The sequence below is a fragment of the Notamacropus eugenii genome, chromosome 5 (assembly GCF_028372415.1).
Source record: "Notamacropus eugenii isolate mMacEug1 chromosome 5, mMacEug1.pri_v2, whole genome shotgun sequence".
Taxonomy (NCBI): Eukaryota; Metazoa; Chordata; class Mammalia; order Diprotodontia; family Macropodidae; genus Notamacropus; species Notamacropus eugenii.
This window is the reverse complement of record NC_092876.1, coordinates 242,258,168-242,273,789: the sequence shown is the minus strand read 5'-3', so window position 1 is coordinate 242,273,789 and position 15,622 is coordinate 242,258,168. Positions and strand designations below refer to the sequence as shown.

At 36.4% G+C, this 15,622-nt stretch overlaps 1 protein-coding gene across 7 annotated transcripts in view; it reads left to right on the top strand.

Moving 5' to 3' along the window:
* The window catches only part of CCDC141 (coiled-coil domain containing 141), a 284,155-nt gene that overhangs the window by 84,929 nt on the left and 183,604 nt on the right, over positions 1-15,622 (top strand). For all 7 annotated transcript variants that reach the window (XM_072612514.1, XM_072612510.1, XM_072612511.1 and 4 more), the window contains exon 7: positions 10,658-10,774. In XM_072612514.1, coding sequence (XP_072468615.1) covers positions 10,658-10,774 — 117 coding nt within the window. The remainder of the gene's footprint in view (positions 1-10,657; positions 10,775-15,622) is intronic.

Here is a 15,622-nt window from a genome sequence, read left to right as displayed (position 1 = left end):
CTTATTTCAAATTTTTGCAACTATATTCATTAGAGAAATTGATCTATAATTTTCTTTCTCTGTTTGACTCTTCCTGGTTTAGGGATCAGAACCACTTTTATATCATAAAAAGAATTTGGTAGGACTTCTTCCCCAATTTTCCCAAATAGTCTATATAGTATCAGAATTAACTGTTCTTTAAATGTTTGATACAATTCACTTGTAAATCCATCTGGCCCTGGATAGTTTTTTCCTAGGGAGTTCATTGGTGGCTTGCTCAATTTCTTTTTCTGAGATGGGGTTATTTAGGTATTCAGCTTCCTTTTCTGTTAATCTGGGCAATTTATATTTTTTAAAATATTCATTCATTTCATTTAGATTGTCATATTTATGGGCATACAGTTGGGCAAAGTAATTTCTAACTATTGTTTTAATTTCCTCCTCATTGGAGGTGAATTCACCCTTTTCATTTTTGATATTGGTAATTTGGTTTTCTTCTTTCTTTTTTTAAAATCAAATTGACCAAAAGTTTATCAATTTTTATTGGTTTTTTCATAAAACCAACTCATAGTTTTATTTATTAGTTTAATAGTTTTCTTAATTTCAATTTTATTAATCTTTTCTTTGGTTTTCAGTATTTCTAATTTGGTATTTACTTGGGGATTTTCAATTTGTTCTTTTTCTGGCTTTTTTAGCTGCATGCCCAAATCATTGATCTCCTCTTTCCTTATTTTATTCATGTAGGCATTAAATGATATAAAACTTCCCCTAAGAACTGCTTTGCAGTATCCCATAAGTTTTGATAGGTTGTCTCATTATTGTCATTCTCTTGAGTGAAGTAGTTGATTGTTTCTATGATCTGTTGTTTAACCCACTCATTCTTTTGGATTAGATTATTTAGTTTCCAGTTTGGTTTATCTTTCCATGGCCTTTGATGACATATAATTTTTATTGTATTATGATATGAGAAGGATGCATTGACTATCTCTGCCTTTCTGCACTGGATTGTGAGGTTTTTATGCCCTAGCACATAGTCAATTTGTGTATATGTGCTGTGTACCACTGAGAAAAAGGTATATTCCTTTCTATCCCCATTCACTTTTCTCCACAGATCCATCATATCTACCTTATCCAGTATTTTATTCACCTCTTTAACTTCTTTCTTGTTTATTTTGAAGTTAGATTTATCAAGTTCAGAGAGGGGGAGGCTGATGTCCCCCAATAGTATAGTTTTGCTGTCTATTTCTTCCTGCAACTCCTTTGACTTCTCCTTTAAGAATCTGGATGCTATGCCACTCGGAGCATATATGTTTAGTAATGATATTGCTTCATTGTCTATGGTGCCTTCCTTATCTCTTTTGATTAGATCTATTTCTGCTTTTGCTTTGTCTGAGATTAGGATTGTTACCCCTGGTTTTTTTTTTTTACATCAGCTGAAGCACAATATATTCTGCTCCAACCTTTTACCTTTACCCTGTGTGTATGCCCCTGTTTCAAATGTGTTTCTAGTAAACAACATATTGTTGGATTATGGTTTTTAATCCATTAGGCTGTCTGCTTCCTTTTTGTGGAAGAGTTCATTCCATTCACACTCACATTTATGATTACTCTGTGTCTTTCCCTCCATCCTCTTTTCTTCATTTATGCTTTTAGTTCTCCCTTCTCCCTTCCCCTCCACAATAGAGATTTAATTTTTGGCCACCATCTTCCTCAGTATTCTGGCCCTTCTTTCAGCCCCACTCCCTTTTACTCCCCTTTCCCCTTACTACTTCTTCTTTCCCTTTTAGCCTCCCCTCCCTACTGCCCATCGAACTAGTTAGATTTCTATACTTAACTGAGTTTGTTGTTCTTTCCTTGAACCAAATAAGGTGAAAGTAAATCTCAAACAATGCTCATCTCCCTCCCCTCTTTCCTTCTATGTTTTTGTACCTCTTCTTGTGATGTAATTTATCTTTTTTCTGCCTCCTCCTTTTCACATCTCCCATTAAAATCTCTTTACACCCTTAAATCACATTTTTATCATTACATCATTTACTTTATACTGCTCCCTCTATCTATATATACATATATCCCTTTTATATATCATAATAAATATAGAATTCTCAAAATGAACAAGTATCATCTTCCCTTATAGGGATGCAAACAGTTTGCCCATATTGAATAACACATTTTCCCCCCGTTTACCTTTTTTGCCCCTCTTTAAACTTGTGTTTGAAGATCAACTTTTCTATTGAGCTCTGACCTTTTCATCAGGAAGGTCTGGAAATCCCTTATTTCATTGCATGTCCATCATCTTGCCTGAAACATTATGCTCAGTTTTGCTGATTAATTGATCTTTGGTTGTAGTCCCAGCTCCTTTGTCTTATGGAATATCATATTTCAATCCCTTCAGTCTTTTAATATAGAAGCTGCAAGATTCTGTATGATCCTGACTGTAGCTCCTCAATATTTGAATTGTTTCTTTCTGACTGCCTGCAGAATTTTCTCCTTCACTTGATAGTTCTGGAATTTGGCAACAATATTCCTTGGTGTTTTCAGTTTGGGATTCCTTTCAGGAGGTGAACAGTGGAGTCTTTTGATGACTATTTTGCCCTATGCATCTAGTATCTCTGAGCAGTTTTCCCTGGTTATTTCTTGGAAGATATTGTCCAGGCTCTTTTTTTTTCATCATGGCTTTCTGGTAGACCAATAGTTCTTAGATTTTTCTCTCCTGGATCTACTTTCCAAGTCAGTTGTTTTTACAATGAGATGTTTTACATTTTCTTCTATTTTTTCATTCTTTAGATTCTGTTTGACTGATTCTTGATGTCTCATAGGATAATTAGCTTCTATTTGCCCAATTCTAATTTTTAACAAATTGTTTTCTTCAATTAACTTTTGCATATCCTTTTCCATCTGTCCTATTGTTCCTTTAAAGGAGTTATTTTCTCCAGTTAGTTTTTGTACTTCCTTTTCCTTTTGTCCAATTTTCCTTTTAAATTCTTCTGTAATTTCTTTTTTCATATTTTTAAAATCATTAGCCAGTTTTTCTGCTACTTCCCTAATTTGGCTTTTAAAATCCTTCTTGAGCTCTTCCAAGAATGCTCTTTGGTCTTGACACCACTTCATATTCCCTTCTGAAGTTTCAGATGGTGATACAGTCTCAATTCTGACCTCTTTGGTATTCCTATTTTGGTCCTTGTCACCATAGAAAGATTCTATGATCTTATCTTTTCTAGTTTGCTTCTTGTTCATGATGGTCACCCTTTCCCTGGCTTTTAATGTGGATCTGTGCTCCTGGGGCACAGGGAGCTCTGTTCTTGTGCTTAGAAATTGAGGCTTTGTGTATTGTGGCCTCTGATTCTTTCAGCTAGAAGCTAAAATGCTGCAGCTTACTTGGTGCTGAGCTGGCTGGTGTGCCAAAGCAGAGGCCAGGTGAAGTCTTTCAGAGTTTCCCCAGAGTTACCCTGAAGCTAGCTGCGTTAAGTGTAGGGGAGGGGTGCTCTTGCCACAGGAGGTCTAGTCTCCTGACCTAGAGCATAGGCAAGCTCGGCAGTTGGTGAACCCTGTCTGTGGTAGCATCTTCCTGATTCCCCTGGCTGTGCTGAGGCACACCTGGGGTCCTGGTATTGGCAATTATGGGCTCCATCCTCCTGAGGCTCAGGATCTCCTCCTGGTTTACTGAGGTGGGGCTTTCTGGGACAGCTCCAGTCCTACACTAGTCTCCTTCATCCCCAGAAAGAGGGACTGCCTCTCCTTTTGCAGTTTTCCTAGCCTCACAGGCTAAGAGACTGTTAACTCCTTTTACTGATCCCACTGTTTAAGGATTTTTCCTGGGAAAATATTCTCTGGGTTTTTCAAGGTCAACAAGGCAAGGGGGATAGTATTTACCTATCACTCTGCCATCTTGACTCCAAGATTTATTATTTTAAAGTTAAAAAAAAAAACCACTTCCTCAAAACAGGTCTGTGAAGCAGGGAGTACAAATAGTTGATAATAGTAATAATAACTAATATTTATGTGATACTTTGAGGTTTACAAAGTACTTTAACTCATTTGGTCCTTATACCTGGTGAAGTGTGATTGTTATTGTTATTTTTCAGATGAGGAAATTGGGGCTATGAGAGGTTACATGACTTGCTCAGTGTCACATAAGTAGTTGATATCTAAGGCTTAAATTTGATTCCAGGCTCTTCCAATTCCAAATGAAATAAATTCTAGCCAACATATCCTTCTGTGATTCCATCAGGATGATTTCTTCCTTTGCTCAGTGGAGATTAAAAGTGTCTTTATACCATTAAATCAATCAGTCAAGCATTTATTAAGCACCAGCTATGTATCAGGCACTGTATTACTAAGTGCACCCATATGATATCAAGACAAGAAGTTTAGATTCTAAAAGAGAAGATACCCCATGTAGGGAAGTGATGGTAAGAGAAGGGTCTTTTTTTCTGGGAAGTCACAGGAATAATGAGTAGAACAATACTGGAGAAGAGTTGATTGAAGCACTCTTCCTTCCTTCCTTCCTTCCTTCCTTCCTTCCTTCCTTCCTTCCTTCCTTCCTTCCTTCCTTCCTTCCTTCCTTCCTTCCTATCTATCTTACTTATCTCATTTTAATTTTCAGAGCAAGAAATGGAGAAGGAAGGTGGGCAGAACAGTATGTGCCACTGAGATTGGGTGAAAGATGAGGATGTCAGAGGGGAGTGGATTTGTTCATGGGGGAAGGTGTCAGAGGGTTCCCCTACCTGATGTACCACACCATCTATGCTGTCTTTCTCCAATGTGATGCTGTGGAGTGGGACCACAAAGCTCTCAAGGCTTTTGTTTTCAAAAGTTCTGACAGTACCCCAAGATTCTTATACTCATGACCATCATCCCTTGAAGCTACACAAACATTTCTCCCTTGGGAACCTTGTAGGTGAGAAAAAGACATGGAAATGCTAAGGAAAAAGGAAGCATATTTAGAATATGAAAAAATAAATATAGTTTGGTCATTTGGGGAGGGACAACATTAGAGGGGAAATCAGAAAACTCTTTATGTAGAAGGTGGCTATTGAGTGGAGTCTTTAAAGCAAAAAGGAATTCTAAAAGGAGCTATCTATAATTCTCATCCATATCTCTCTCAGTTTAATTTTATCAGTTTTCCCAATTAATATGTTTACACCACATTTAAATGGTGTAAAATAGTAATTTTTTTCTTTCGCCACCTCCTCCCTGCCCCTATTGAACAGTAAACAATAAAAAAAGAAAAAAGAAAACCATCATAACAAATATGCATAACAAAGAAAAACAAATTTCCATATTTGGCCCCATCTCAAGTCCATCACCTCTCTGGCAGGAGGAGAATAGTGTGTTTTGCCTTTGGTCTTCCATAGTCATTGTCATTGCAATGATCCAAGTTCTATTCTTTCAAAGTTATTTATACTTATCATGCTACCATTGCATAAATTGTTCTTATTCTGCTCACTTCACTTGGATCAATACACAGAGGCCTTTCCAGTTAAGTGCGAAACTATGCATTTCGTCATGTCTTATGGCATAGTAGTATTCCATTACATTCATATACCATAATTTGTTCAACTGTTCACCAATTGATGGGCACCCCCTTAGCTTTCAGTATTTTGCTACTCTGAAGAGAGTTGTTATAAATAATTTTGTACCTACAGATTCTTTTCTTTTTCCTTTTTGAGGTATAGGTTTAGTAATGGTATTTCAGGTTTAAAGAATATACACAGTTTAGTAACTTTTTTTGTTGAGTTTCAAATTGCTTTGCAGAAGTCTGGGCCAATGAATAGCTCTACCAATAGTATGTTAGAGTACCTAGTTTCCTGTATCCCCTCCAACATTTGTCATTTTCCTTTTTTGTCATCTTTGAGGTAGAACTTCAGAGTTTCTTTAATGTGAATTTCTCTAATTATTAGTGATTTGGGACATTTTTTCATACGATTGTTGATAACATATCATACCATAAATCTTTTGTTTTTTTTAATATCCTGAGGATAGACTTTGGACTATCTTTTATCTCTTGTTCTTGGTAGAAGGTAGTAGAGTAGAAAGAGCATTGGATTTAAAGTCAGAGGACCTGAGTTCTAATCCTGATTCTGCTACTTACTACTCATATAACCATTAAAGTCATTTCTTCTCTTAGGGTTTTAGTTTTGTCATCTGTAATAAAACAATGAATATTTATTAAGTACGTACTATGTGCCAAGTATTGTGCTAAGTACTGGAAATCAAAGGAGTTAGACTAGAATCTAGTTCTAATCAGAGGTTCCCACTCTTGTTTGGCCTACCACCCCCACATAAAAAAAATTGCTCAGCACTCCCCTGGAAATCTACTTTCTTTAACCCTTTAATGGACTTTTTGAAATTTGTGCCATTTAAAAAAAACTACAAAATAGATTTTTTAAATGCCACATTTTAAATTTAATAATTTATTGCATATTTGTAGGGTTTTTGTAGCGTGGAGATTTTGATGATGCAATATTTCATCATATAACTGTATAGTATTGTATTGTAAACAAATCATTACATGCACATATTTGTGGTGAAAGATGCTAGACTTGTGCCATTTACTTGTTAAGACCTGTTGGTAGACTTGACCACTGATTGGTTATAACTTGCTTTTTGCATATTTATTTAGAAAATAATGTAATCACTATGCCTTTAACTCTGTTATACAACAGATGAAACATGTGTTAATGGTTTTTCATTTTTTTTCATTTTCTTCTCTTCTTTCCTTATGCTTCCCTTGCTACTTTATTTTTATTCAGTGCCCCCCAATTGCATCTGAGGCTACCACTGCTTCCCTCCTCCTTGATTGTTCTACCCAGGACCCCCAGGGGAAACCAACCTATGAACTAGATGACTCTGCTTTAAATCTATCATCCTATTATTGTATCATGAAATGACTTTGTCAGAGTATATATGACTTTCTTGGTATGTCTTACATCCCTACTTATGTGCAAGTTATTGGTGGCAATATGCTAGAGCCAATTTATACCCAGCCTACATTTTACCATTGATCTGCAGTTTTAATTTTTCTTTAAATATGGTATTCCACGATTCATGGCCATATAGGACTTCTGGGAAGACACTGATTGTTTTTAATGGTATTTTGTGGCAGGAAGCATTTTAGGATCAATGCTTCATTTCTGCTGTTGTTGATCCTTTGCTTTCAAAAAGGACCATTTTCTAGAGATGATGAAACAGAAGTGAAGAGACTAGTCCATAGGCACAGAGCTAGGATCCAGACCCAGGCTTCTTGACTACAAGTTAAACACTTTCGCCAAAATATTACAGTTGCTCTTGTGTTCACTTTACTGCACTAGCATAATGGCCATATGTAGTCAGGAGGAATTGGAATATTCTTAGAATGCCAAGCCATTGACTCACTCATCTAACATCAAGGTTTATTAGTTCAGTGTATTCAAACTCTTAAAGGATTAGGACCACCTGCTCAAATTCATTTTTCTTTTCATCCCAGTCACTGTATTTATTGTCTCTGTTAAGGAATTTTCAAAAACCCTGATCCTTCCTCTTCACCAACAGAATTACAAATGGTAGAAAAATCTAAAAGAAACTATAGCTCTTTAAATAAGGACATAACATGGCATGCATGGATTCTGTGATGTTATTATTCACTAATCACCCACACAAGTGGCTAGCCTAGTCATGCAGCAGCTCAACCTCAATTCAGAAGAAAGGCTTTGGGAATGATCTGGCTTCACTCTGTTTTCCAATCACTTTGCATGGTTTGGAAAACCTTCAGTCATCAAAGAAAAACAGAATTAAAGCATGTTAGAAGTAGAAGCAATATGTTGATGTTAGCAAGGACAGATGAAGGTTATACCTTGAATTCTTATTGTCCATGGAAAGTAGGCTTTGAATTTGCTTATTAGGTGAGCCCTTGATTTACTTGGGTCCCTTCTTAAGGCTTCAAACCTAAACTGGCTGACTTCAGACTCTGGAATGGACTCTAGTCCCATGTCTGCTGAAGCCTTGCATATTTGACCTTTTGAAATTAGTAAGATTGTAGTCCTGATCCTCCTCTATCTAAAATAGGGGGGCAGAAAAAGGTGTATGAACTGAAATAGCTGTAAAATTGTTGGACTAGGCAGAGGTTTATGAAGTTTGGAGTCAGTCAAAGGGCTGTACTTAAGGATCTAGAGGGCCACGTGATCTCAAAGACACAGCTTCCCCACTCCTGGAAGAGCCCAAATGGAAATCAGGCAATTATGGAGAACAAGGAGAGTTTTACAGGGCATAGGGGAAAGCAAAAAATGGTCTGTTGCCTCTAGCACTGCCTAATGATCTGGTCTGCTGAGAATTTGCCCTGATCACTGTACAGATAGTCAAACTCTGATTGTGACATTCGGTGTAGATTTTTCTGGTAGTAAAGAAAATATACTCTGCAGATGAGAAAATAAAGCTCTGCAAAAGAGGATATTCTCAGTCTGGCCACATGCATTAATCTGGGGTTTGGTGAATATAATCACCCTAAACCATTGGGAGAAACCTTGAAGTACCTTGTAGTGTGATAAAGCACATAGATTTCAGTCCTGCCACTAGGAAGAACTCTGCTGTTTCTGAGGAAGGTTTGCTATAGAGACCAGGAAAAAGGAGAATTTAAAGTTATACTCACCCTTGTTTGGGGGAGGATATATTCCCAAACAAGCTTAAATTATTGCCTACTTGAGCACCAGTGTTTTAAAGGTTGAACCAACTTAGCAAGTCTCTTACATATACATGAAGACTTGTTCTAGTTCTCTTCATCATGTGTGTAATACAAAAATAGTACCAGATTGTTTTTCCTGTATATTTGTAACTCTGTGGTGATTAAAAGAAAAAAAGAAAATCAATCAACCATGCACAAGAGAGATATATGGAGCGTCTAACAATATGTTTTATATAAAGTCCTTTTATTGTATCATTGGTTAAATTCAGTTTTATTGTACAGGGGAGAAAAAGAAGACACTTCAAGACCACTTAAGTAACTCACCTAGGGTCACATAGCCAGCATCTGAGGCAGGATTTGAATTTATGTCTTTCTGACTCCAAGTCCTTCACTCTAGGTACCATCTAGATACAGAAATAGACTTGTTCTGCTGAACCACAAAAGATATAATTACCAGCAGCAGATGAATGCTTCATAGTGGCAAGCTTAGAGGTGCTATAAAGAAAGCATCTCAATGTGAACTAACCAAAAACCAAACCTCAGGAAGTTGTGTATTCTCTTCATTAGAGGTCTTCAAGGAAAGGTGTGATGACCACTTTTGGGGAATGTTATAGAGGGAATTCTTGTTAGTTTGGAATAGATGCCTTTCAAGATACTTTCCATTTGTTGATTTGGTGATTCTGTAGTAGTAAGATTTGGCAGAAATTCTTAAAAATAGAGATTTCTGGCTGAAGAATGCTGGATAAGCTATCTTATGCTGACAGTAAACTCCCAGTACTATTGTTAAAGGTGTTAAGATTTCAGGCAGACCCTAGTAACTCATCATTTATTAGTTTGTTGCCAAAAAATAAATAAAGCTGGGACTCATAGAATCACTGATTTAGAGCTAAAAGAAACCTTGGACAACCTCTTCATTTTACAGGTATAAAATTTGAGTCCCAAGTAAGAAGTAGGAAGAGAAAAGACTTGAGCTGTGAATTTACCCAACTTTATTTTGTGCACATAATGTTTATCTTCATGGAAGAGTACAAGAAGCTAGGTTCCCTCTAGACCAACCTTACTTCCTACACATCCCTAATATAGTCTACTTTCATGAACCATAAGGTTCAAAGTATAACTTGTATCTGTCTTTGGTGACAAAGATATAGAATGATCTCTACAATTTTTTTTTTTAACTCTAATGTGTATCGATTCTATGATTTTCTCTGATAATTGAAGGTTGCCCAAATCATGCAGAGTGATCGGAAAATATCATATTCTCCTGAATTGAGATCAGGTTGTTGCATGACTAGTGAGCCATTAGTTAATAATAATAATATCACAAGACCCATGCATTCCACATTATGCCTCATTTAAAGAAATATAGCTTCTTTTGCAGTTCTCTATCACTTGTTTTGCTTCACCACTACAAATAATATGTTCTCTTGTTTACATCAAGTTGAAATGAGCGAATCATTTTTTCTATCATTTATAATTTCAGTGGACTTTTTCAAGCCACTCCATTTATTTTCTGAGTATAGATTTCCCAGGAAACACAGCAAACCCAGTAGTCTCACATTTGGCTTTTTATAGTAGAAAAGATTTTTCTACACAATGCTATTTAATACTGTCATAGGTATCTATGAAGCTGCTGAGATTCATCATTTCATATGTGAAAAAAGAATAAAATTTTACAGATGCCTTTGTTGTAAAAGAATGTATGATTTATATCCTACTTGGGAACATATTTTAGTCCTTCCTTGTTAGAGCTGAGATAGGGTTGTTTTCTTCATGGTGTGTCATCTATTGTACTGATAAATTATTTTCATACTTTTTTCTGGATTTTTCCCCCTTCACCTGAGCAGGTGGTGTTTTACATGAAGACAAATGAAAACCTGCTGCTACTGATGCATGAGATAAGTTTAAAAGAGAGACTGGATTAGTTTGGAAAATTTTGAAATGTTGAGGAAATATTTCTAAAATCTTACCCTCCTGCTCTGATCCTTTGGAATGTAATCTTTGTCACTGTTATTCCTCCTCTAGGCAACCTGTTGGTTTCAGAAAACCATCAAAGATTTACAGAAGCAGCACCTAGGTTCATCACTGTCAGAAAATGAAGAATTAATTCGTAAGCATAAGGAACTGGAATTAAAAGCAAAGGTAAGACATATATCTCTGAATTTCTCAAGCTGATAAATTATAGCTGGGCTGCAATCTGCACTGGTAGACGGTAGAGGGAAAATGTTTTTCCCACAGTGATGGAATTACAGGTCTTTGACATAAGTATAAAAGTTTTGAAAACGGTGTTAGCTCAATCTTCCTTTTAGGATGAATATAGGTGATAGGAAAATTCATGTATACTTCACTCACAATTCATATCTAATAATGATATTCATATTCTAATATAGGATTATTTAATTTTATTGTCTTCTGTTCTGGCATATCTAGGTTAGTTAGACATTTTTCTTCTCATTATAGAATCATTGTGACAGTGATTTTGTCCTTTTCTATTACAGAAAAAAACTGCTATTGCCTATTGCCTTTCCCCCATTTCCTTTTCTTTTTCAGTTTCCAAGAAATTATAAATACTCGTTCATCCATTTGTACTATGTAGGTTATTGTATTGGAGTGGGAAGGAGAGGGGAGACAAATAAAATTCTTACCTCATGTAATAGTCCTGGGATCAATAGGTATTTTCAGAAGTACTTTGTAGGGCCTCTATAGTGCTTTAAAGATAAGAAGGATCATTCTCAGTTAATCAAGTGGGAGTTATGAGAACTTGATGAGTATCTACTGAAGCAACTGGTAATGTTTAGCTGAGAGAAGAAAAAAAAAAAACCAAGGGGATCATGATTACTATCTTCAAATATCTGAAGGGCTATATTGTGAAACAATGCTTCCCTCTTCAGCTCTGGCCTCCCTGGCTTTCTTTAAGACCTAACAAAAATCCCACCTTTTACCAAAAACCTTCCTCAGTCCCTTTTAATTTTCAATAATACCTTTCCTTTGTTAATTCTTTGCTATTTATGCTGTATATAGCTCAGTATATATACATTTGTTTGCATGTTGTTTCTCCAATTAAATTGTAAGCTCCTTGAAGAGAAGAGCTGATTTTTTATCCCCAATACCTAGCACAGTACTTGGCACATAATAGGCATTTGATAAATGTTTATTGATTGATTGATCAATTATTCCCTTTGTACCTAGAGGATATAATTAGAAGTGATGCCTCGAAGTTGCAAAGAGACAAAAAGAAAAGATAAACAAATCTCTTGATTTCTTGATTTATGGCAAAGCAAATTTTCACTGAATCATAATACATGTATATATATGTATGTGGGTATTCATATACATGCATGCATATATATGTGTATGTATTTGCATACATACATGCATCTATGTGAGGAGAAGGTAGGTAACTTGCTTTATTATCAGTTCTCAGGAATTATGATTGGTCATCGTATAGATCAAAGTACTTAAAGCTGTCAAAGTTGTTTGTTTTTTATAATGTTGTTAGTATATAAATGGTTCTGTTCACTCTGTTCACTTTGCCTTGTGTCAGTTCATTTAGGTCTTCCCAGTTTTTACTGAAGCCATCACTTCTTGTAATATGATGGTGACTCATTCACATATCATAATTTGTTTAGCCATCACCCAGTTGATGGGTACTCTCCCCTTTCAGTTCTTTGCTACTTACCACAAAGAGAGTTGCTATACATATTTTTCTTTGTTCTCTTTGGCCTAGTTATAGTATCACCGGGTTAATGGGTATACACAATTTAGTAACTTATTGGGCATAGTTCTCAACTGATTTTTTAGAATAACTAGAACAGCTTCACAGTTCCAACAACAAGGCATCAATGTGCTTCACTATAGCCCCTCCGATATTTGTAATTTTCCTTTTGTCAACTTTGCCAATATGATGGGTATGAAGTGGAACCTCAAAGTTGTTTTAATTTGCATTTCTCTAATTATTAATTTGGAACATTTTTTTGTATGATGTTTTTCTAGCTTGTATTTCTTTCTTAGAAAACTATCTATTCTTATCCTTTAAACATTTATCAACTGGGAACTGGCTCTTTTTTCTTATAGATTTGAATCAATTCCTTATGTGTCTTAGAAGTGAGACTCTTATCAGTAAAACTTGCTAGAAAGTTTTTTTCTTCCAGTTACCTATTTCCCTTCTAATTTTAACTGCATCTAATAAAAATTATCCATTTTACTTCCTCTGATCCTCTCTACCTCTTGTTTGATGATAAACTCTTCCCTCATCCACAGACCTGACAGGTCCATTTTTCCATGCTCCCCTAATTTACTTATGATATCACCCCTTATGTTTAAATCATTTATCCATTTTGACCTCATCTTGGTATATGATATGAGATGTCAGTCTATGTCTAGTTTCTTCTAAAGTTCTTTCCAGTTTTCCCAGAAATTTTTGTCAAATGATGAGTTCTTGCCCCAAAAGCTTGGATCTTTGGGTTTATTGGGTCTTCTGTGTAGTGTCTTAGGGTATCTTTACCAAAGTCTGAGGACAAGGAGTAACATGATCTGGCACATGCTGCCTCCTGTCTCTCTGCAGGATGTCTTGGTCTTTTAGTGAAAATGGTTTGACCGCCTGGGTCAGCATTTGGTGTTGCTGCTGGAAGGGTCTTTATTCCAAAGAAGTTGCTTCTCTTGATGATGGTTAAAGGAGCCTGACTGGAAAGAAAGATTAATGATCTCAGCAAAACCTACCAAATGGCAGCCAATAGGGATCCAGATGGCAGATTGAAGCTAGAACCTTATCCTTATTCCCAAGTGTCTTCCTCGTGTATCTTCTTAGGGGAGCTTTCCTGGGGCACATGATTCTATAACATAAAGCCATGAACAAGTGAGTTGACTATATGGGACCTTTCCCTCTGTCTTTGACCTCCTTGTATTATATCCCTATGATTTGTGACTTCATTTGTCATTTCCTTTGCAAAGATACTAGAGTTGTTTGCCATTTCCTTCTTCAGCTCATTTTACAGATGAGGAAACTGAAGCAAACAGGGTTAAGTGACTTGCCCAGGGTCACATAGCTAGTAAGTGTCTGAGACCAGATTTGAACTCAGGAAGATAAGTTCTCCAGGTCTGGTACTATATCTAGTGAGCCACCTAGCTGTCCTAGTATTATTATGGCTATAATAAAAGATATGGTGCTTTGAGAGTAATGTAGTTTCCCCATTTACTTCTTTTAACCAAAGCTACTTTTATTGTTGCCTTGTCTTAAATTGTCCTTTCTTTTCTAGAGAGCCAACCATGTAATGGACAAAAAAATTGAACCTAGTATCAGGAAGATCTGGGTTACAATTAAATTACCCTTTAGATACTTACCAAGTATGTGAAACTATGGAAATGACTGAACCTCTGTCAGACTTTGTTTCCTCATCTGTAAAACCAGGGAGCTAAGCTTGATGACTTTTAAGGTTCTTTCTCGCTCTAAATCTTTGAACCTATGACTCTTGATCATCATAGCCACTATACTTTTAGGGCAGGGAAAGAAATTCAGCCAAGACATAATAGATTCAATTCCAACTTCTCATTCTAACTTTGTACAGATCTTTATTTTAATATAAACAACTAATTTGGGGTTTTGTTGGGTTTTTTTTTGTTTTCTTCTGCCAACATCTTCTGATTTACACGTTTTTTCATCCCACTGGCATTTACTATCATGATTATTAGGTTGTATACTCTGCCTACTTCCCATATCCCACTGTTTAAAAGGAAAAAAAGAAAGAGGAATGACACAAGCACTAGTTATTTGTAGTTGGAATAGTGTGATCACTAATTCAGGGGTATAATGGATAGCGCACTGGGCCTGGAGGTGGGAAAACCTGAGTTTAAATCTGGCCTCAGACAACTGTGTATGCTTGGGCAAGTCACTTAATCTCTCTCTGCCTCAGTTTCTTCAACTGTAAACTGGGGTGTAATAGCACCTACCTCCTAGGGTTGTTGTGAGAATCAAACGACGTAATATTGTAAAGTGCTTAACATAGTGCCTTGCACATAATAAATGTGTTTTTAATAAATCCTTGTTCCTTTCCCTTCTTCTTCCCCTTTTCTCTCCACAATCTCTCTTCCTCTAAACCAAACACTTATACATTCCCATTCTTTCTGCCTTCTTCCAATATCCTCCCTAATTGATTGTGCAAAACCTTTTAAATTTAATATAATAAAATTATCCATTTTACATCTCAGCCCTTCCTAATTGAAGGAGGGTTCTCCTTGTTAAAATCCAGTTCCTTGTCCATTTTGTCATTGCTGGAAAATGTTTAACAACCGACTTTTAAAGGGTGAATTGTATGGGGGGCATTTTTACGTTCAATCTGCGGGATTAACATTTTCTCAATTACTTTTGTAAGTCTAGACAAACAATGAAACAAGAAACCAACCCCTGATTTTGTAGCATTTGCTGATTTCTGAGGTGTAAATGAAAATTTACACTGAAAATTTAACAGTTGTCTTCTCAAGCCCCTCTGAGATAGTTTCAACCCAGCTCTGGCCTCCTTCCTTTTCATTGTCCCCCACATGGTTCAAATAAGATTGAAGTCTATTAGATTCCCCACTCTGCCCCTCCCCCCATCTTTACTGTTATAAAGTTTTCTGGGTGTCCCATAGACACTTCAAAATAAACATTTCCAAAATAGATTTCCCCAAAACTTAATCCTCTTTCAAATGTTTCTATTGCTGAGTGCTACGGCAATTCTGCCGGTGTCTGTGCCTGGGTCAGCATTTGGTGTTGGTGGTGGCAGAGTCCTTACTTCACAGGGGTTGTTTGCTTCCCTTGGTGACCACCATCATCTTTCCACCATCATCTTTCCAGTCACCCATGTTCACAGCCTAAGGCTAATCCTTGACTTATCACTCTTACATCTCATATCCAATCCACTGCAAAATCTTGCTTCTTCTTCCACAACAACTCTCATATGTGTTCTTTCCTCTACACTCAAATAGTCAGCACTCCAGTTCAGACCCTTATCACCT